Source organism: Fukomys damarensis, unplaced genomic scaffold (genome assembly GCF_012274545.1).
Source record: "Fukomys damarensis isolate Sample0158 unplaced genomic scaffold, DMR_v1.0_HiC HiC_scaffold_22, whole genome shotgun sequence".
NCBI lineage: Eukaryota > Metazoa > Chordata > Mammalia > Rodentia > Bathyergidae > Fukomys > Fukomys damarensis.
Window position 1 is genome coordinate 24,978,238 of NW_022900934.1, and position 24,072 is coordinate 25,002,309.

The 24,072-nt window shown below is 41.9% G+C and overlaps 1 protein-coding gene across 3 annotated transcripts in view; it reads right to left on the bottom strand.

Annotated features, from left to right (window-relative positions):
* Positions 1-6: 6 nt before the first annotated feature.
* Cbfa2t2 (CBFA2/RUNX1 partner transcriptional co-repressor 2) overlaps positions 7-24,072 on the bottom strand; it is a 45,163-nt gene continuing 21,097 nt past the window's right edge. For 2 of the 3 annotated variants that reach the window (XM_010628393.1, XM_010628390.1), the window contains 4 exons: positions 23,262-23,457; positions 8,732-8,797; positions 6,352-6,542; positions 7-448 (listed from right to left, as the gene is read on the bottom strand). In XM_010628393.1, coding sequence (XP_010626695.1) covers positions 149-448; positions 6,352-6,542; positions 8,732-8,797; positions 23,262-23,457 — 753 coding nt within the window. In that variant the 3' untranslated portion in view covers positions 7-148. The remainder of the gene's footprint in view (positions 449-6,351; positions 6,543-8,731; positions 8,798-23,261; positions 23,458-24,072) is intronic. The other variant, XM_010628391.1, reaches the window with a different exon arrangement.

Genomic DNA, 24,072 nt, shown 5'->3' on the forward strand with positions numbered 1-24,072 from the left:
TGGGGTGGGGGTGGGGGGTTGCTTGGACGCTTCCTGTCGCTGCTTCATTTCCTGTGGATGACCCAACAACTACATGCTTCAACAGCCAACCCCTTGTGCAAAGGATCTGCTGTGTGGAGGGGTCATCAGGGTCAGTGGAGTCTGGGGCTCAGAGTCCATTGGTGTCGATGGCTGTCACAGAGGCAGGTGTTGAGGAACGTGAGGTGGTGGCTGAGGTCTTGTCCAGGGCTGGGCTGGGCACACTGCAGTCAGTGGACCTGGCTGAGGAGCCCCTCCCTCCAGGCAGCAGCGGTCGGCTCTGGCTGTGAGGACTCTGACCATGAAGGCTCTGGCCACAGAGGCGGTGGTGCCGCTCCCAGTCCTTGTGTTGGCAGAAAGAGCCGCAGTACCGTGCAATATTGCAGCCACTGCATGTCTCACTGGCTTTGCGGCCACAGTTCCAGCAATTCTACAAGACAGAGGTATAGATTAGTGGTTGCTAGGAACAAGCTTTAGACTCATTTGTCAGTCTTGGAGCTACCTACCTGTGGCTGAAATCTGCTTTTCCTGCTGTTTAACCACAGGACAACCCCCAACCCCTGCCCCAGTGCCCTTTACCTGTACAACCGGAAAACTACCTACTCACGGGGCAGTGAGACAAGGGCATATGTGAAGACGCCTTGTCCAGCACCAGCCTCGGTAGGGTGGTCCTCATCTCCTGTATAAGGCACAGATTCATTCTTTTGGGGTTATTTTATTTTTAAAAATTTGGGGGCCAGGAGTTTAGCTCAGTGGTTCCACTGCCTGCCTCGCAAGCGCAAGGATCCCTTCACCAGGGACAGAACTCAGGGCTTTACGCTTGTGAGGCAGGCAGCGGCACCACTGAGCTAAATCGCAGCTCTTATCTTAATCCTCAGAGACCAAACCAAACTCTTTCTCGGGGTCCCTTTACCACAGATATCATCCTAAGACCACATATCCATTCATATGAATGTTTTCTCTTGTTCCTCTCATTAAAGGAACAGTTATTACTGTTTTTATTGATAATATCTGATCTTTTTGTTTTCGTATTGGGGATTGAACTCAGGACCTTACACTTGTGAGGCACGTGGTGGCACCACTGAGCTAAATCCTGGCTAATATTTGATTTTTTTTTTTGGTACCAGGGATCCAACTCAGGTCCTTGTGCTTGTGAGGCAGGCAGCGGAACCACTGAGCTAAATCCCTGGCCCAATATTTGATCTTTTAACAAAGAGTTTAAAAGGAATATAGGCAAAGCTACTTTTCCAAAAAGTCATCTGCCAAGGAAGCAGGATGGGTAAGAGAACGGAATTAGATGTGCTCCTTCATTTGTCCAAGGTGCCTGTTTCTTTTGCTGACCTGACTTTTCATAGATGGGGTGGTATTAGGGGAAAAATGTAGGCCTGTTCCCTGGGCTACTGCACACTCAGGGCCCTAAAAGTCTAGCTCAGGGAGTTTTCTCACTACTTGTACTTTCTCAGAATACAGTAGGTTCCCCTAGGGCCCAGGAGAAACCACTTGAGAATGTCTGAATTCTATTATAGAAGGTAGGAGCCAAGTGAGGCTTGGTGAGAGCTGGAAATAGCAGCCACAAAAGCAACAGGAGAAACAGTCAGTGAACAATAACACGATGTCTCCCCAAGTCAACTAAGAGGAACGAGTGCAGAGAATAAAAGTGACCACAGTGCAGCAGCCACAATGGGCTCCAAGATGATTCCGCCACTGACATGTAAGTCTATACCCAAGAGCTCCAGGACCCAATGCGTAGAAAAAGCTTTACAGCACTGGCCAGGTACAGCTATTGGGAAGGATCTGGCAGCCAGTTTTCTTATGCACAAGGATGCTACAATGGCAGAAGCCAATCAGAGGCCTGGCTGTGGCACTGCACAATAAAGAAAGACCTCTGCCAGCTCTGCGAACACAATGAGAAAGAACAGGACTTTGGGACTGCCTGGGCCACCTCTTGCTTTGTACAGATGGGAAAACTGAGAGCCAGATGTGGTAAGGTTATGAAATGATCAAGGGACTGTGCAAAGTCTGGGACCCGAAACTCCTTATGCTGCAATATTCTGTGTACAAGTGTGATCTCAAAGCACATTCAGACAACTTCAGATTCCCTTCTAACACAGGCTTCCCAGGAAACACGCTGTAGGGACCATCAAAACTTGCTAACACCAACACCAGATGTCCAAATTGGGGGAGTTGTAATTCATAGGCTATGTTTACAGTCTTCCAGAGAATTCCTTTCTGTCTAGTCCAGTAAGTTGCTTCCCAACAGTACTTTGGAAGAAGTGCTTTGTCACTTATGAGACTCACCTCCCTTAGTCAGTCAGCAATGATATCTGAGAACTGGAACCACAGCTGGACATACTAGTACACACCACTTGTAATCCCATCACTTAGGGAAGCCGAGGCAGGAAGATGGTAAGTTAAAGCCCTGCCTGGGCAACTCAGTGAGACCTTATGACAAATTTAAAAAGTGTGTTGTGGGGTGGTGGAACACATAGGTGTGGCAAAACAAACAAACAAACAAACACACAAAACCACACAACTGGATCAAAGTATTAAACTTCTGGTACTTTCTTTTTTTTTGGTACTGGGGATCGAACTCAGGTTGTTGCGCTTGTGAGGCAGTCACCAGAACCACTGAGTGAAATCCCCTGCCCAACCTCTGGTACTTTCATTTTGGCTGGCTGCCATTATTTTTTAAATGGCTCATTTCAATGTTTGTATAAATACAGTAAAACAAAGTAAACAACCAGAGGCAGGCTCATAGGAATGCAAGAATAGTGTGGTATCAGAGAAGCCAAGGGTGAAAAGGTCAGTTTCATGTTCTCCTCCTCTTAGCTTTCCCGTGACTTAATCCAGACAGATGTTTTTGGGGGGTACTGGGGATCAAACTCAGGACCTAGTGCTTGCAAGACAGAGGCAGGCTAAATACCCAGCCCAAGAGATAAAAAAAAAAAAAAAACAATTTATTTGAAGGTGGGAAAAGAAGTGGGGGTAACAGATGGCAGATAGGCACTCTGGACAAGTAGGGCAATTGCTCCAGGAGAAATTTTTTTGTTAAGATATAAGACAAAGCTGGGTGTAGCAGCTGGCCACTACAGTTTCAGATACCCAGGAGGCTGGGATTGCTTGAGTCCAGACTTCAAAGCTAGCCTGGACAACATAGTGAGAGCCTTCTTTAAAAAGAAAAAATACATATAACAAAGTATAAGACAGCCGGGCGTGGTGGCGCACACCTGTAATTCCAGCACTTGGGAGGCTGAGGCAGGAGGATCGCTGTGAGTTCGAGACCACCTTGGGCTACATAGTGAGTTCCAGGTCAGTCTCAACTACATAGTGAGACCCTGTCTCAAAAAACAAAACAAAACAACAACAACAAAAAACAACAAAAGTATAAGACAAAAAGTTGACTGTTGTACTCTTCAAATCAACCTTCAAAGATGAAACAATAAACAGTCTTGACCAAAAGACTGGTTCTATAAACTTTAACTGTGGTAACAGAAGTCAGAAATATGATTTCAATGACAAATGTGGTGGTACACAACTGTAATCCCAGCACTCAGCAGGCTGAGGCAAGAGGATGGCCATGAAGAGGCCAGCCTGGGATACATAGTGAAATCAAGGTTAACCTGAACTACACAGTGATACACTGTCTCAAGAAACCAAAAATAAAATAAATAAAATAAAACTTCCTTTGTCAAGCAGGAAGTATCAATTATGTCAGGATTACTCCAAGTGTGGCCCAGGACCCACCTACAGTATATCAGAACTACTAGGGCTTAACTGGTTATGGTAGTGCCTGCCTGTAATGCCAGCACTTGGAAGAGTGAGGCAGGAGGATCACTATGAGTACAAGGCCAGCTTGAGCTATATAGAGTTCAAGATCAGCCTAAACTACATAGTGAGAATATGTATCAAAAAACAAACCCCCAAACTATAAAGATTTGTCAAAACTCTTGGGATCAAATGTAATCATTATGTACTATAAACACATACTAAAAAAAAATGTTTTGGGGGAGCCAGGCAGGATGGTGCAATGCCTCAGGAAGCTGAGGCAGAAGTATTGCTGTGAGCCTGAGCTACACACTGAGTTCCAGAGCAGTGTGAACTACACAGTGAGAACCTGTCTCAGAAAACAAAACAAAACAAAAAAACCCATAAAAAAATCCTTGGGACTTATCTCAGGCCTCCCTGACCTCACTGCAATTTTGGGCCAGAGAAGAAAGAACTCCCATTTTATGGTTGGTTGCTAACCCATTATGTTTGCCAGGAAAGCCAAGGAGGAGACAAAATAAGCCCCACAGCAGAGGCAAGGAGACCTCTTACGTGTTCCTCTACCTCCAGGCACTATAGGGGAAGAAGCTTGGGTCGGGGCCTGTGCTATGAGGAGCTGCCACAGGTTATACACTAACTGCACAGAGCACAACTCCTATAGCATGACCTTGTTTTACTTTTCTAAAAACTACCAAGCCAAGGACATGGGCTGTGACCTGAATGGTACAGAGAAGGAAGCTGGCTCCTTGAGGGTACACTGCAATTGTGAGGGGAGGCTTGGACTACATGTCAGGCTTTCCAACCTCTAGTTGTAGGCTCTTTCCCCCGTAAGTAGAAAACTTCTCACAAGATGAAGGAGAAACTCTAGGGACATATGTTAAACATCAAGGAGAATTTTCTGGATGAAATGGAGAAGAATCACCCCGTCTGGTCCAACACAAACTCAGTGAAAGCTTAGCCCCTCCATCCTTGCCCTATTTTGGAAAGCCAACTTGCTGGGATAGATGCTGGCAAACACCTCACCTGCAGGCCACTTTGTGAAGTGTTTATAATTAACTGTTAACTGTAAATAATGTATATAATATACAGTTAACCGTTTATAATTACAGTTTCTTAAAGCAAATGGAGAGCTGGGACCTAAGCCTACACAGACCAGATCCAGAACTCATCCTCTTAGCCAAGGCCATATTCCTTCTTTGGAGACTGACACAGTTAAACACCACAGGGCTGGGGATAGCCTAATAGTACAATACTTGTCTGGAATCCCTATGCTGTTCATTCTTCAGAAACAAACAAACTCACACACACACACACACACACACACACACACATGATAAGCACAGACATAAAATTAGATAAACAGGCAAATGTAGGTATTGATACAAATAGCTGTAATACAGAAACAGAATATATATCTAGGCTCAAAAGTAATTCTGAAGCTGCGCACGTAGGAGGATCCCAAGCTCAAATCCAGCCTGGGCAACTTAAGAGTGAGTGAGAGACACTACTACACACACACACAAAAAAAAAACAATAAAAAAGTTAAAGGGATGAGTGAGAATGCAGCTCAGTGTGAAGGCCCTGGGTTCAATCCCCAGTACCTACAAAAGGCCCCCAATTCTACAGGAAAAGTTGGGAAAAAGAAAAAGGAGAGGATTGAAGGAACTGTATTTCTACATTCACAATACCTTCCTTGAGGGCCAGGGATTTAGCTCATGGGCACCATGCCTGCCTCACAAGAACAAGTTTCTGAGTTTGATCCCTTGTACAAAAAAAAAAAAAAAAAAAAAAAAAAAAAAAAAAAAAAAAAAAAAAAAAAAAAAAAAAAAAAAAGAAAGAAAGAAAGAAAGAAAGAAAGAAAGAAAGAAAGAAAAGAAACAGAAAAAGACCATAGTAATTTCCTTAGAATGTCAACATAATGCATGTCCACAGATCCTCTGTGATAGCACAGGACATATAAGCCATTTTTATCTTGACATAACCATGTTTGGTACCGTTACACTGAAATGGATCATTTAAATATGATAATTTATTCCTTCATTTATTTAGAGACAGAGTCTCACTATGTAGTTCAGGCTGGTCTTGAACTCATTATATAGCCCAGTCTGGCCTCAAAACTCAGTGATCCTCCTGCTTCAGCCTCCCAGGTGCTGGGATTACAGGTGTGTGCCACCATGTTCAGCATTCTGTTGTTTATTTAAAAATCAAAAACCAGCTGGTTTCAGTGGCACATGCTTGTAATCCCAGCACTCTGGGAGGATGAGGCAAGAAGGCTACAAATTTGAGCCCAATCCGGGCAACTCAGAGTGACCTTGTCTCAAAACTAAAATAACAAATAAAGAAATACCCCTAAACCAAAAGTCAAACCCCCAAACTCCATATATGTATGCAGATATATACATGTGTACATGTACATACGTGTATGTATGTACAGATGACAGTAATTTATCAGATTTGTGTGTAGAGACCCAAAGTGAAAACTATAGCTTCTGATCCAACACTGAGGTAAGCAGTGGCTGTGCTCCCTCAGCTGGCAGCCTCAACCCCAGGGCCTAACAGAGCTCTGACCTCAGTGGACTCCTCTTGCTCATTGATGACGAGGAAGGCATCCTCTGCAGCCTGTCGTTTGACATCTGCTATGGTTTGCTCCATTCGAGCTCTCTCTGTTGCAATCACTTCGAAAGCTTTTTGCTCAGCCTCAGCAACAGCCTTCTGTACTTCGGACATAGCCTGAATTTTCACCTTATTCACAGCTTCTTCTAGAAGAAAGTGACAGTAAAATCAACTGGCCGAGAAATCTTTTCCCTCACACCCTGCAGCACTTCTAAGAATGGAGAGAGTGGAAATAAGACATGCATGTGTGAACACATGGAATATGCATGAACACTTATTCTCACAGTTGTGCTGTTCGTTCGAGCAGTTGTGTTAGGCATGAGACTGAGGCGGGCACTGTGCTAGGGTTGGGGATACATAGGTAATTACACATTATCCATCCTCTCCTGTTTGTGATCAAATTGTAACAGTGGCTTCGGTGCCATCGCACATGACACTAAAATAGATGAGAGTTCCACTCTAGCAATAAAAAGATGCTAGAGTTCCACAGAAAAAAAGAGGTCAATTCTACAATGGTAGGGAAAGATCAAGGAAATATGTTTTGGTGGAGATGGTAGGTGGAAATGAAATTTTTTTGGTAAGTCCTGCATAACCTATTTGGCCCAAAAGGCTAAAGAAAATGTGAATCCTCTAAAGCTGTGGTAGTGAAAATACCATATGCATGCCAAGGTGGACTGTTTGTAGTATTTTTTTTTTTTTTTGGTACCGGGGATTGAACTTGGGTCCTTGCGCTTGCAAGGCAGGCCACCGAACCGCTGAGCTGAATCCCCGGCCCCTGCTTGTAGTATTGAATGCCCTAAAAGGTTGGTCATGTCTGCCCTAAAGGATTCTATGCAAGAAGAAAGAGTAACTAGAAGTTGGAGCAGTGACTCAGCTGATTCTGAATCTACAGAGAAGCAAGTGGCACCCAAGAGGGGAAGAATCAGAAGAGAGGTGGTCTGAAGGGTCTGGATGTGAAGGTAAAGAATGGTAGTGCTGGGCAATGAATGGCAATATGCAGAAAGCTGGTGTGGAGCCAAGTGAGACGGATGAGAGGGAGCACAGCAGAGAAATTTGGGCTGAAGACACCTACTTCAGCAGGCTGCCAGGAACCCTGGGCTTCCAAATTCTGGCCCGCCATCTTCACTCTGGTTGGTTTCTGATCACTTCCTTCACATCCCATCATGTTGCTCAGTTTCCACTGAGTCATTGACCATTGGAGTCAATGACTTGCTCTATGCCTTCAGTCTCAGCCCAGGGAAAATGTGAACCACCCCGCACAAGTCCACAACAGGCCATAACCCAGATGCCTAAGGAACTGCCTTACAGCTTGGCTCTTGCATGTAACTCAGACTCAAAAGGAAGTTGAAACAATGTTCTAGGCTACTGTGTTAGAACTTTCTATTTTACTGCAACAGTCTTAAGAAAGAGCAGCCTGAACTACATAGTGAGATCCTGTCTCAAGAAACAAAACAACAACAAAAAGACTTTAGGGACCTGGGGATGGTGGATACACTTGTAATCCCACACTAAGGAAGCTGAGGCATGAATGAAGATTTTGAGTTCAAGGCCAGCCTGGGCTATTATAATGTTAGTTCATGGCTAGTCTGGACTATGTAGTCTGTCTCAAAAAACAAAAACAAAATAAACAAACAAAAAATCTTTGGGAAAAGGCCCGTATTTGGATAAGGGTAACATTAATGATTCGAGGCTAGTTTTATCCCTTATCTTATTGGAGCTGGCAATCTTCACCCTCCTTTATTCTGGCAGAAAGGCCTACTAAGAACAGTTTTTTTTGAGGCCAGGCATGGTGGCGCACTCCTGTAATCCCAGAGCTCGGGAGGCTGAGGCAGGAGGATCGCTGTGAATTCAAGACCACCCTGGTCTACATAGTGAGTTCCAGGTCAGTCTCAACTACATAGTGAGACCCTGTCTCAAAAAAGAAAACAAAACAGTTTTTTTTAATTGGAAGGTAGGATAGAAAAAGCAGATGGATAAAGTACTGTGCCAAATGAAGAATAAAGCAGATGTAATGACTGTGTGAAGAGATCAGGCAGAAATGACTTAACTTATATCAAAAGGGAGAGAAGAGCTGATTATTTCATGCCTTAGTGTGACCCAGTATAATTGTGTGAAGGGTCTAAAGGAAGCAATTCCAAAGCCCTGACCTGCAATGGAACGAGAAAGGTGACCCAGGATAACTTGGAGGGGGAGAAGTATGAACTAAGAACTCCACAAGGAGAAGGAGGAGCTTGTTAGTCAACCAAAGGGCCAGTTACCAACCTTTTCTCCCAGTATTCATTCCCTGCTTATACAATCTAGTGAGTACTTACAGCCTATAAGCAGGTACACATACCTGTTTTCTTCCAGAACTCTACAGGGACATATCCTGTTCCTGGTCTGCTGAATTCCCGTTGAGAATCTGCAGCAGAGAGATAAAGACCACAGGTGAGAAAGCTGTCTTTATTTCTTTTTCTTTTTTTCTTGAGACAGGGCTCACTATGTAGAGACTGACCTGGAACTATGTAGCTCAGGCTGGTCTCAAACTCACAGCGATCATCCTGCCTCAGCCTCCCGAGTGCTGGGATTACAGGCATGCGCCACCACGCCCGGCTAGAAAGCTGTCTTTAACAGTTTTGGTTACATTGCCTCTTCATGGTAGCCCCTCCTACACTGTAGGGTGTATTTTTATTTCTATTTTTATTTTTTCTTGGCCAAAACTCATTCTGCAGAGTTTGCTTTTCCTTTACCATTCAGTTTTTTTCCTACCTTTAATAAATGTGAAATTTTGCCGTCAAAAAAATAAAAAGAATCAAAATTTTATTTTATTTTTTCCAGTATGGGGAATAAACCCAGAGCCTTAAGCATGCCAGGTAAGTGCTCTAGCAATGAGCTGTTTTCCAGATCATGAAATGAAATTTTGTTTCTCACTCAACACTTAAATCAGACATTTAGTGCTAAAAATGCTCTAAGAAGGGCTAACATCAGATCATGAAATAGTATGTTCTACTTACCTACTTACTTTGGGTTATGTGAGACAGGGTCTTTTTTTGGAGTACCAAGAATCGAACTCAAGGCCTTGCATTTGCAAGGGAGGTGCTGTGCCACTGAGCTACATCCCCAGCCTGATAGGGTCTTGCTATGTAGTTCAGGAGGCTCTGAACTCATGGAAATCCTCCTGCCTCAGTCTCCTGAGTGCCAGGATTACAGGTGTGCACCACTGAGCCTGGCAATATATATTGGTACCGGGTATGGAACTGAAGACCTTGCACTTGCGAGGCAGGAGGCAGAACTAGTGAGCTAAATCCCCAGCCCTCTGGCAATATTTCTTAATAGACAATGATTCTACTGCTAAGAAAGTATGAAAGCTAATTAAGATAATTAATGCTGCCATAGCCTGAGTTGTATTTTCTCTAAGCTTTTAAAAAATGTTACATAAAATACACTTAAAATTAACCTTTTCTGGGACAAGTTTTTTTCTTTTTTTTAGTTCATTGCTACTTTTTAGGTATAAAGTAGTTATATTCATCATTGGGATCTTGTACCTTTACATGACAGATCTTGGTTCTCATTTTTTCCCCACACCCCTGCCCTTCCTTCACCCCCTCCACCTTCCCCTACTTACAAAGACTTTATTTCCATTTTTTCCTTTTCTCATGTTTTTTCTTTTCCCTTATTTCCTTACCCCTACCTTTCCCACTTTCCCTACACCATTAGCCCTTTTCTTCCTATTTCACATTATCATTTATGCAATTTGGATCTTACTTACACTTTTAATTTTTCACACCAGAGAAACTATTCTGTATTTAGGTGTGTGCTATTTATTTCATTTAAGAGTATGGCCTCAATGTGCATCCAATATCCTATGAGTGACTCCAGTTTCTCATTCTTTATGGCTGAGCAGTATTCCATTTATAGAAAAATCATATCTTCTTTATGTAGTCTCCAGTTGATGGGCATCTGGGTTGTTTCCAAGTTTTAGCTATTACAAACTGTGTCGCTATAAATATGGGTGTGCATATATCGCTGTGGTATGATTCCTTTAATTCTTTTGGAATGATACCTAGCAGAGGGATAGCTGGGTCAAATGGGACCTCTAATTCTAGTTCTTTGAGGTATCTCCATATTGATTTCCACAGAGGTTACACCAGTCTGCAGTCCCACCAATGATGGAGAAGGGTTCTTTTCTCCCCACAACCTTGGCAACATTTGTTATTGGTTGATTTCTCGATAGCAGACATTCTTTCTGTGATGAGGTAGAATCTCAGTGTTGTTTTCATCTGCATCTCTCAAATGACCAGTGATGATGAACCTTTTTTCATAGATTTATTTGCTGCTTTTTACTTCTTTATCTGAGAAATGTCTGCTTATTTCAGATGCTCACTTTTGAATTGGGTTTATATTTGGGGGACCTGATTTTTTTTGAGTTCTTTATATATTCTAGATAGTAGTCTTTTGTCTGAGGAGCAGCTCGTAAATTTTTTTTTCCCACATTGTAGGTTGTCTCTTAGCTCTGTTGGTGGTTTCTTTTGCAGTGTAGAAGTTTTAATACAATGAGATCCCAATTGTTGATTCTTTGTGCTAGTTCCTGTGCTACTGAGGGTATGTTCATAAAGTCTTTTCCTATGCCAATGACTTCAACAGTTCTGCCTATCTTTCAGTGAGTTTAGTGTTTCTATTTTAATATTTAGATTTTTAATCCACTTGGATTTTACTTTAGTGGATGGTGAAAGATAGATAAGTGTCTGGTTGCAATCTTTGGCAGGTTGAAATCCAGTTTTTCCAATGCCATTTATTAAAAAGGCTATCTTTCTCCAGAGGATAGCTGGTTCCTCTGTCAAAGATGAGGTAGCTGAGTACATCTGGAGTTGTTTCTGTATCTTCCAATCTATTCCATGGATCCTCTGGTCTTTTTCTTTGCCAGTACCATGCTGTTTTTATCACAGTGGCTTTGTAATATAGTTTCAAGTTGGGGATTGTGACACCCTGTCATGTCTCTGTTCCTAGAATTGCTTTTGCTATTCTAGGTCTCTTCTGGTTCCAAACGAATTTTTGGATTAGAGACAACGTCATGCAATGCAGGTCCTACAATGTATTCCAGGCTGGCCTTGAACTATGTAGTCCAGGCTGGCCTTGAATTTGCAGAGATCCACCCACTTCAGCCTCCTGAGGGCTAAGATTACAGGCATGCACTACTACACTTGGCTGAAATCTGTCATTTTAAAGTATAAATAAAGTTCAGTGACATTTAGTACAACCCTATATTTCAACCAAAAGCACATCAAATTCCAGAACATTTTTATCACTTCAAACAGGAACCATAACCCAAACTGATCATTTTAAAGCTCTGATAACATTAAAACTTCTGTGACAGTGGGCCACCATCACTACCAACAAGGAGAAAGCGGAAGAACTTTCTGTTAACACAGATGAAGTCCTGCTCATGGGGCCATATGTCAAATACTTACTAGCCAAGAAAAAGCCACTACCTTTGGTCAACAGCACCCTTGGTCATATCCTTTGGACCTGCCCAGTCCTCGACATTTTATTTTTGATAGAAGTAAAAGGTGAGATACTCTTTTTGGATTTTTTTTTTTTTTCTTGGTACAGGGATCAAACTCAGGTCCTCGTGCTTGCCAAACAGGTGGTGGCACCACTGAGCTAAATCCCGGGCCCTAGATACTACTATAGATGTCTTGGAAGCCAGGGACACTTTCATTCTCTGGCCAAAAGCCACAGAGAAATAGGTTTTTGTTTTTTCTGTATCAGGGATCAAACTCAGGTGCTTGTGCTTGCAAGGCAGGCAGCGGCACCACTGAGCTAAATTCCTGGCTGGAGAAATAGTTTTTTATACTCTAACCCCAAAAAAGACAGATGTTAGGACTATCACCTGTTTCACTTCGAAAGCTAGAGCTTAGAAGGTTACTGTTTTGTTATTTTTGGTTCCAGGGATTAAACTCGGTCCTTGCACTTGTGGTTTGTGATGCAGGCAGCAGAACCTCTGAGCTAAATCCCTGGTACCCTAGGTGGTTATTGTAATTGAGGTGAAGGACACAAACTGCAAATAAATCGGTCACAAATAGGAAGATTCATAGTATTGTGGTTATACAGGAGAATGTACAGCTTTTAGAATAGGGTGAAGCATTTAAGGGTAAGTGTCACAATGATTTGGTGGAGACTATCCCACCTTTCCACCTATCTAGAAAGAGATAAAGCAAATGTGGCAAAACCTTAAAAACTCATCAAGCTGGGCGGTAGTGATGCACATCTGTAATCCCAGTACTGGGGAGGCTAAGACAGGAGGAATGCTGGGAGTTCAAGGCTGGCCTGGGCTATACAGTGAATGCAAGAACCTGAACTACAGAGAGAGACCCTATCTCTCTTAGTGGTTCTGCTGCCTGCCTTGCAAGCGCAATGATCCAAGTTCAATCACTAACAAACAAACAAACAAACAAAAAGTTATTTTAAAGGGTTGGGGATATAGCTCAGTGTAAAAGCCACGTTCAATTCCCAGTGCTGGAAAAAAAGACATCTTTTTTTTTTTTTTTTAACTTACAATACCGGAGACTGAACTGAGGCCCTCGTGCATTTTAGGAAAGCACTCTACCACTAAACTACTTTTAAAATATATTTTAAGAGAGGTCTTGCTTAGTTGTCCAGGCTGGCCTCAACCTTGAGATCCTCCTGCCTTAGACTCCCAAGCAGCTGTGATTACATGCCCACATCTGCCTATGAAAATTTATTTATTTAGCATTACTAGAGACTGTGCTCAGGGCTTTCACACTGAACTAAGGACTTTTTTTTTTTTTTTTTAAGAACTGGGTGTGGTACATAGCCTACAATCCCAGCACTCCAGAGTTCTAAATGTTTCCCTAAAAATAGCTGTTAAAAGCCTAACTGACTTTCCAGAATGACTCTGCTGTTTGAACTTAAATTTGCACTCTAAGATCTTCATTGGTCTATTCTGTCCCACAGAAATGAATGGAAGTGGAAGACAAAAAGTGCATTTGTTTGTAACTGGAAGCAGTTAGAGCTCTCAGTGTATAGCAAAGAACTTCCGAAAGAAAATCCCATCTGCATGTACTCACTCTCCTGTCTACCTATCTCCATTACAGATTTGTACAGGGCACCAGTCTCAGACTTCCAAGGAGGGCTGAGGCCAACCTAGGCTACATAGCAAGACCCTGAATCAAAAATAAATAAATAAAGTTTTATTTTGAAACAGGGTCTCGCTTAGTCACTAAACTAGCCAGGATGAACTTGAATTTGTGATCCTCCTGCCTCTGCCTTACAAAGTGCTAGAATTACAGGTGTGGGTCATGATATCCAGCTATGAAATCTTCAATGATGTGAGAACATGCCCACTACTACACAAATTACAGTTTTAAAGAAATCAATACAAAATTATAACACACTATTTTGAGCTCTTTCTAAATTCCTGAGAGAAGATGAAAAATAAGTTCATTACGTTTGTACATTTTCCACATTGAGCCACACAGCTTCAGTGACAAACCTATCTTTGTAACTAAACTGAGAATTAAATGGTAATTGTATATAAAGTAATGGTTCTCAGCTGTAAGTTCTCAGGCCCCATTTCAGATGAATTAAATCAGAATTCCTAGAGGCAATCCAGGTTATTGAGTTTTACCAAAGTTCCCAAGTGATTTCTAATGGGCACATGGAGGAAACAAAGATGAAAGTGTCCAGCTTAGAAAGCACCCTTGGTTAAGCCTTCAAACCACACCAGCAGCATAATTAATCTGTATATCATGTGCAAATTATTATTTTCAAAAATGGATTTTTTTGGGGGGTACCGGGGATTAAAATCAGGACCTTTCACTTGTGAGGTAGGTGCAGCACCACTAAGCTAAATCTCCAGCCCCAAAAATGGAATTTTTAAAAGTAGAAACTAAAAAGCAGTAACAAGTATTTAACACTGTACATTTTAAATTACTAAAAGTTCAATTATAAAGCCAGGTGTGGTGGTGCACACCTGTGATCCCAGCACTGGGGAGGCTGAGGCAGGAGGATCATTGCAAGTATGAGGCCAGCCTGGGCTACATAGTAAGTTCAAGACCTACCTAAATTACATAGTGAGACCCTGTTTAAAAAAAAAATTTAAACAGGAATAATGAGTTTTTCAGGTCAATGGGAATGCTGCCAGGTTTCACAGAATAAGCCTTTCATAAACAGAAAATTTTCCTTCAGGTTTTGCCTTTTTTGTAGCACCAGAGATTTTTTTTCTTTTGGTACCAGGAATTTGATACTCAGGACTTTATGCTGGTGAGGTAGGCGTGGTGCCACAGAGCAAAATCACGAGCCCTAGTACTGGATTTAACCCAGGGCCTTCGTACTGAGCTTCATCCCCAGCCCTTGGATTATAAATGTGTTACCACATAATCTGCCATCAGGTTTAATCCCTGTTGGTGCCTCTCATTTTAGCTTCAATAGTTCCATAAAAAAGAATGCACTTAGGAAGGAAGGAAGGAAGGAAGGAAGGAAGGAAGGAAGGAAGGAAGGAAAGAAATAAAGAAATAAAGAAAGGAAGGAAGGAAGGAAAGGAAGGAAGGAAGAAAGTCAGTTTTTAGCCAAGTGTGGTAATGCCAGAAATCACCTGTAAAACCAGGCATGGGGAAGCTAAGGCAGGAGGATGGCAAGTTCAAGGCTGGCCCGTGGTATACACCAAATTCAAGCTGGCCTGGACCACATAGTGAAACCTATAATGGGGGCCTGGGATGTATCTCAGTGGGAAGGCCCTGAGCTCAACCCCCAATACCATCACCAAAACCAAAGCAGATCCCTGTGGTAGCTCTCATTTCCTCTCCCAGAAGCAATCACTTTTTACTTTTTAACTGACTTTGCCGCTAGATATTACCTACTTGTACTCACTTGCCAGGGAAGTACCCAGCTCTTTACAATTCCTTCTCTCCACTCCCCTTAGCTGTCCCCGCTACAGTGGATACACCCTAACCCTGTCACATAAAGTCGGTGTCACAGTACTCATCACCATGGAGCTATGTAATTCATAGTCTAGGAATCTTTTTTGGGGGGTGAGGTACAAGATAGAGGTCAAAATCTAGGGCAATGTACCACTGAGCTACATCCTGAGTCATTTGAGACTCAGTCTAGCAGAGTTGCCCATGCTGGCCTCAAACTTGAAATGATCCTGCCTCAGCCTCCTGAGTAACTGAAACTACAGGTGTGTGCTACAATGCCTACTTCTATGAATCCTTTCATCTTCCTGAACAAGTTTTTTGTTTTACTTGAAGTTAACAATTGACTCACATGTGCTCGTGTTTTCTTCTTTTCCTTCTCTCCTTTTACAAAGATCGAGACAGGAACTTGCTAAATTGCCCAGGCTGAGTTCAAACTTGTGGTCCTCCAGTGCCTAGATCACAGGCTACATGCTGTTAAGAATTACTTTAACTGAGTCTCAAAGTGCCCTATTGTTGTGTATGTATTCTGTTTCATTTTAGGAAAATCTCCATCAAGCATCTAGGCCATTCCAGTGTGAATTCTTTCCAGGGTTGTTCTACCTCTCTTGCTTGAGCATCTCCCTCAACATCTTAGGCATTTTTCCCCCTTTCTTGTGCTGGGTGCATTTAATCAGTGCCAGGTCTTCCACTTCCTGGCTTATTCTCATGCATGAAGAAGGCCTATCTTTTAGCTGTGACCATGAGAAAGGGTAGATGGGAGATGCACTTTTTCCAAAGAGCTGAAGGTTATTAATCAAATACTAATTTTTGTTTTGAGACAAGATTCTGCTGTTCCAGGCTGGTCTTTTAACTCAAGGCAATCCTGTCTCAGCCTCACAAGTACTGGGATTACAGGCATGTGCCACGGCACCAGACTGAATTGGGGGTTGGGAGGTTAAGAGTGGAACTGTGTTAAAAAAATTTTTTTTCCTTCAAAACGGTCTTATTTCTCCCCTTAGAGTGTGTTATTTACTTGGTAGACTGGTTTTTATTTATAATATTTTTGTGTTTCATATTAGGGTCTGATTATGAATGTTCAGGATAGCCTTGAACTTATTATACAGCCCATGCTGGCTTTGGACTTACAGTGATCCTCCTGCCTCAGCCTCCCCAGTGCTGGGATCACAGGTGTATGCTACCAAGACCTGCAGAGTTTTTCTTCTTCTTTTAGTACTAGTGACTGAACCCAGGGACTTGGATATGCTAGGCAAGTGGTGCTTTAAAGCCAGCTATATCCCTCAACTCCTTTTTTTATTTCGAGACAGGGTCTTGCTAAATTGGCCAGGCTGGGCTTGAACTCATGATCCTCCTACCACAGGTCCCCAAGTAGCTGAGATTAAAGGTGGGCAACAAACCAGGCTTTCTGGAATTTATGGTTTAGAGTATGAGGTGAGTGGATCTTCTAATTTTCCTTCTCTCTCCAGGGATATTAACAATATGTTTTTTGACATATTCTTTTCCTTGCATGGCTGCTGCTAACTCCCTCATCTGTCCCTGTAGTTTCCACCTTTATTCAACATTACAGGTTTACCCCTGGAATCTGGTCACCTTTAACTACTCATGATGCCACTAAAAAGCTGCATGAAATCCCAAGAGGGGATACCCTATCCACCACACTGTGCCCACAGGAAGTTTTCCCAAACTTGTTTGCTTATTGGAGCCACTAAACATACTTAACCAGGCTCTTGGATCCCTGAATCCTAACTTCCAGGGAAGGAGTCCTAGAACATGTATTTGTATTAAAAACAGAGGTTGCAGCTGGGCGTGGTGGCGCACCCGTGTAATCCCAGCACTTGGAAGGCTGAGGCAGGAGGATCACTGTGAGTTCGAGACCAGCCTGGGCTACATGGTGAGTTCCAGGTCAGTCTCAACTATGTAGTGAGACCCTGCCTCAAAAACAAAACAAAACAAAACAAAAAAACAAACGTTGACACTCACTGTGAGGGAAAACTAATAGCTGAGTCCACTTCTTTCCTAAAAAAATGTTCAATTGCAAATTATTTATCAATATTTAATGTAATACAATTATTAATATAAAATTTAATGAAAATATGAAGTAAATGAGATAGGATAAAAGGAATAAAGGTAAGTAGAAAGGAGAAAAGGAAATTGTACTTTTAAGAAAAACTGCAGTTTCAGGACACAAAAGTTACTAAAAATTCCTCAGGGTATTAAAGACATGGTAAGCCTATAAATTGGGTTCTGGGCCTTGGCTTTTCACCTGTAAATTGAACTTCCACTCACAGACCTCCACCCTCAAGGAAGCAGCAATATTCATGGGAGGCAGATCTCAACTTCAAACACATGTAAATGATTGCATTCTTGACATATCCTGCCAGAAGGGTTACCTGATAGACAGCAAGAATATACCTCCTAGATAACCAGTCTTGGAGACACCCAAGACTCCAAAAATATAGTATATCCAACTCTGAATCATAAGGGGCTGTTTTCTCTTGAGGGACTACTTTAGTGTGTATTTTTATTTTAGTTTTTATTTTTTTGAGACAGGGTCTTGCTAAACAGTTTAGGCTGGCTTCAAAATTGCAGGGATAGAGCCGGGCGTGGTGGCACACGCCTATAATCCCAGCACTCAGGAAGCTGAGGCAGGAGGATCCTGTGAGTTCGAGACCAGCCTGGGCTACCTAGTGAGTTCCAGGTCAGTCTCAACTACATAGTGAGACCCTGTCTCAAAAACCAAAACAAACAAACAAACAAACAAAAAAAAAACAAAGTTTCAGGGATAGTCCTGCCTTAGTCTCCTGAGTGTTAAGATTACATCCATGTGCCACCATGCTCAGATATTTTGAGTGTGTACTTTTAAATTGCTAATAAACCCTTCCTGTGCCTCTTAATGACAAGTCCTGAGAATTCTTTTTCTGCTAATGACGTCAGTGAACCTGTAATTTAACTTCATGGGTAGGGTGGGAACCACCGTGGAGGGTCAGGTGCCAGTGAATACACATAAAACTCAAATCAAGATGGAACATAAAGCTGGAAATGCAGCTTAGTGGTAGACTGCTTGCTTGTATAGCATGTAAAAGGACCTGCTTTCAATCCCCACTCCATAAAATAAATAAATAAAAAAGAAAGCTGCCAGAAACTCCAAATCTCCAACAGGTTAAGTAGTGTTGTGAGCCACTAGTCACACCAATGTGTAAATGATGCTAGCTACACTGGTACTACAGTCCTAAGGGCCAATAAAAACAACCAACAAAAGAGAGCTCAACGAACTCTGCCTGCTCCCCTGCAACTCAGAGGAAACCATTCTCCTCACTTGTGAGAAGCATCTTCTTTTCGTTTAGTTTTTGTACTTAGTTAAGTACTTATTGTACTTATTTAGATGAATCACAAGTTTTCAGATGCCTGTAAACCAAAAAACCTCACCAAATTCCTTATTTAAGTTACTTGGTGAGTCTATTCATTTCTTATGCCCAAGAATACTGCACAATAAAGGAGAATAATATTAAAGAAATTGGTCCAAGACAGGAAACTATGCAAGAGCTAGGGATTTAGCTCAGTGGTAAGGCACCTGCCTTGCAAGCGTAAGGTCATGAGTTTGTTTGATCCCTGGTACCAAAAAAAAAAAAAAAGTTATGGCCAAAATGCAAAACAACTATGTCTTTGGGCACACTGTGTAAGTTTGGCTGATACTTTGTAGTAAGACTTCCTTGATTAAAGTGTCCAATACATCCTGACACATGTCTCATCACAGACAAGTGACAGTTTTTCTAGTAGTTTTAGTCCACATTTTAGGGAGCATGCTTGCTCAAAATATGAAATGTGCTTTACACTAAAATAATGTGTGTAAGAAATTAACATTTTATATGTATACATCATATTAAAATATTTATTTAAATCAGGCAGGTAGATAAGTGACAGAAGAAACGAAAATGTGATAAAAGAATATACTTAAGGGCCAGGGATTTACCTCAGTGGTTCCGTCTCCTGCCTTGCAAGCACAAGGTCCTGAGTTCAATCCCCGGTACCAAAAACAACAAAAAACACTTAGCTGGGCCTTTAATCCCAATATTCTGGGAAGCTGAGCTGAGGTAGGAGCAGAAGTGAGCCCAGGTTGGGTAATTTAATGCCCAAAATTAAAAATAAAGGGTTGGGCGGGGATTTGGCTCAGTGGTTCCGCTGCCTCCCATGCAAGTGAAAGGTCCTGAGTTCGATCCCAGGCATGTAAACCCCCCCACACACAAACAACAACAACAACAAAAAAAGATAAAAGTCTGGAAGTGAACTCAATATGAAGACCAAATGAACCTTAGATTCAATCCTCAGTACAAAAACTACAACAAAGGAAACAATGGAATTTATGAAATGATAAACCTGTAGTGACAATATAATTCATCATCCAATTGTCCTCATTTTTGAGTGGTGATAGCAATAATTATGACAGCATACAGATATAAATTAGGCCTGTCCCAGGAAAAAATAAATATGGTCACCCTTGGCCAGCCTAGGGTGAGAGGGATGAGCATCAGTAATGAACAGCACTGTTTAAATGACCCCAGCAAGATATAAAATCCTGAATAGAGAAAAGCCAGTTTTGCAATGACAGCTAGCCCTGCACCCTACCACCCACCTGCACACTCACTGATGGGAGGATGCGGATTAGATGGAGAACTTTAGTAATGCATCCAAGTTGTTACAGGGAATACTTGTAAGTGGTCAGATGGTGAGGGAGACCTGTTTCTGAAGTTTTTAATCAAAGGAATCACACCAGTTATTATTGCCATCATGCTGTGATAGACACCCACAGAATGGTACTAATCAGTAGTTGGCACAAAAGCCATGACTGAGAGGGATGGGAGAGTGGGATTCCTCAGCCACTCGGCATCGGAAACATGGTATTAATTCTGGCTTTGCTTCCATTTTTTTTTCTTGCAGTCTTTTTGAGACTAACAGCTGTCCTCTGTGGAACATGCTAGGTCTGTCATAAGAAATTCATTTTCGTTGGTGAACATTTGGGAACTTTAAGAGGTGGGTGGGTGGGTGGGTAGAGTGTGATCACAGATGGCCTGTCATTCAGCTATGCCTTTTGATGGGGCATCTTTTCATTACTGGGTGAAAGTGATGAAACTGCTGGGTGGTGGTGAGGATAAGTGTGGCTTCCTGGATGTAGCCCTGAGAGAACTGCTCTTGTCTCTACTGCTTCAGGCTTTGCAAAGGCAAGATGGGGCAACCCAGCTCAGTGTAGTCAAACTTTCTGTAGGAAGCCAGTAGGGAGTGTTGACAGTAGTATTTTCTTTTTTTCTTTGGTACCAGGGATTGAACTCAGGACCTTGTGCTTACAGGCAGGAGGTGGAACCACTGTGCTATATTCCCAGCCCAACAGTATTTTCTTGAATGGGGAGTCGAGGGAGGGAAGAAGGCAAACACTTTTAGGGCTGTGGGGAATAAAAGTGATGATACCCAAGTATCTAGCTGTGATATTGTAACACACATACATACTTCGGTATTTTGTTCTCAGTTTTTGGCTCATAATTCCTCCGCAACAGGCCATAAAAACGTGAATTTCTCTTCCATAAGGTGGGTCATACAATTTCTAATCCCATTCTGCCTTGGAGCTGGCTTACAAAGAAATTCTCTAATCTATATCTACATGAAAACGAGCCTTAAATCAATATGCAGATACCTCAAAGAGCTGGGATTAGAGGTTCCATTTGAACGAGCCATCCCTCTGATGGGTATCTTTCCAAAAGAATTAAAAGAATCATATCACAGTGATATATGCGCACCTATGTTTATAGCAGCACATTTTGTAATAGCTAAAACTTGGGAACAGTCCATTTGCGCATCAGTTGGAAACTGGATAAAGAAGATGTGATTTTTCTATAAAATGGAATACTACTCAGCCACAAAGAATGAGAAATTAGGGCCAGGTATTTGGCTCAGTGGTTCCGGCGCCTGCCTTGCAAGTACAAGGAACTGAGTTCGAGCCCCGGTACCATAAAAAAAAAATGAGAAATTAGATTCATTCATAGGAAAATGGATACATATTGAGGATATACTCCTAAGTGAAATAAGTTAAGTCACACATGTGTAAAATACCAAAGTTTCTCTGGTGTGAAAAACTATAATAGTACATAAGACCCTAATGATATAATTGACAATGTGAAATAGGAAGAAAAGGGCTAAAGGTGTAGGGAAAGTGGGAAGGGTATGGGAAAGGGAAAAGAAAAAAATATGAGAAAATGAAAAACTGGAAATGAAGTGTTTATAAATGGGGAGGGGAGGAGGGGGTGAAGGGAGGGCAGGGACAAGGGGAAAAAATGAGAACCAAGACCTGTCATGTAAGGGTACAAGATCCCAATAATGAATGCAACTGTTCTGTATATGTAAAATGTACCAATAAACTAAAGAAAAGAAAACAAAACAAAACAAAAAAATGGGTCCTAAGACTGCCTTTACCCCATAATCTGGAGGAAGGAATGTGGTAGAGAAGCCAAGAATGCTGAAGTAGACAGGCCTTGCCGAGTTTCCCTATTCAGTATGTTGGAATTAGATGAGTAATGCAGTTTTCATAAAACCTAAATGATAGGGTTTGTGTTTCTGGGTCAGCTGAACATTATATGAGGTTCCTGGAGGGTGGCAGGTATAAAGAAGGTTCGGAATCTCAGTTTCCCTACCGCACACATTGCCCAGTGTATCATTTCATCTGTAGCCTTTGTAATGTCCTTTATAATAAACTGATAAATGTTACTTCCTTTGAGGTTTTATTTTTGTACTTTAGATTGAACTCAGCACCTTCGCACAGAGCTGTATCTCTAGTATCTCCAGGTCTTTTTTTTTTTTTCTGTACTGGGGATCAAACTCAGAACCTTGCACTTGTGAGGCAGGCACAGCACCACTGAGCTAAATCTCTGGCCTTCCAGTCCATATTTTTTCAGACAGGGTCTCACTAAATTGCCCAGGATAGGACTTAACAATCCTCCTGCCTTAGTCCCTCAGAGTGTTGTGGCATTACAGGTGTGAGCCTGTAATATCCCTGATTTCTGTAAGCCACTAAAGCAAATTAACTGAACTGGAACAGGGGGTTGTGGGAACCCTGATTTATAACCAACAGGTCAAAAGCATTAGTGAGACAACCTGAAGTTTACGACTGGCATCTACAGGGGCTTGTGGGGAAAGGGCGGTCTTGGGACAAATCCTCTAGCCTTGAGATCTGATAATACCTCCAGGTAGACAGTATCATAACCGGATTACAGATTACCCATATGTTATCTATTGTTGCAGGACTGCTTGCTTGCTGGTGGGGAGAAATTTTCACAGCTTTTAAGGTCACAGAAATCTGTGCTAATTGCTGTGTGAAAGCAGAGGAAGTAAGACAGACACTATTTTTCTTTTTTTTTTTTCTTTTTGGTACTGGAGATCGAAATTGGGACCTTGTGCTTGCGAGGCAGGCGGTGGAACCACTGAGCTAAATCCCTGGCCTATTTTTCAGGCTATTTATTTGTGGTACTAGGGATTAAACTCAGGGCTTTTGGATTCAGCTATACCCCCAGCCCTTTTTTTTTTTTTAAGATAGGGTCTCACTAAGTTGCCCAGGCTGGGCTCAAACTTGTGATCTTCTTGCCTTACAATCACCAGCGTGCACCATACCTGACCTCATCAGGTTTTCACAACCAGGCACTCAGATCATTATGCAACAAATGTGTGTGTGTTTGTGTAGAGAGAAAAAACAAATTCACAAGTATATATTGATTCTCCGTGAGGAAGAATGAACACTTCTTAAATATGCCAGGTACCAAGGTCTCCACATTATTTTTCCTTTACTCTGTAATCACCCACGTCTTCCCAACTCCACAATGTAGCACCACTGTTTTTTAGTCAATTAGATTTGCCACATTAGGTGAGATCCAAAGGCTGGTGTTTGCTCTGAGTTCCTTCAGACTCTGCCCTTACCACTACTTAGAGAATCTGCACTCCCGGGGCTGTGTTGCCTGGAGACCAACTCAGTCCCTGTTTTCCTCATCTCTGTATTTTCATTAAATCGTCTTTTCCAGTAGTTCAGTTCTTCCCGATCAGATTCCTGACAGCGCCTGAGAACTGCCATGGAGCGCCTGGTTTTTTCCACCATTTCCATTATGCAATTCAGGGCCTGAACCAGAGAGAAAGTCACAGAGATGAGATGAGAAAATTCAAATAATGAATACTGAAAATCAAAGACATGTAAACACATTATTTAAAAAAATGAAGGTTTAGATATTTTACAGGTTTAGGCATACCAAGTTTATATTTGAAAGCCTTCCTTGTACCTTCTTATGAACTAAACTGAGTCATCCTTCAGTATCTAGGGGGTTTGGTTCCAGGACCCCCCGTGGATACCAAGTCATTCAAGGCTGCTCAAGTCCCTTATATAAAATAGTGTAGGTCTGCACTCTGTAGACAGTCTCCTATGTAATATAAGACATCTCTAAATTACTTATAATACCTAATATGTAAATAGTTACACTGTATTGTTTAGGAAATAATGACAAGAGAAAGTCTGGAGTGCGAGTGCTGGGGATTTAGCTCAGTGGTTCTGCTACCTGCCTCACAAGTGCAAGGTCCCGAGTTTGATCCCCAGTACCAAACAGACAAATAAACAAACAAACAAAGTCTCTTACTGCTAAAAAAGAAAGAAAGTCAGTCTGGACGTGTTTGGTACAGATGCATTTTTTTAGATCAAATACTTACTTTAAAAATTTTTTTTTTTTTTTTTTTTTTTTTTTGG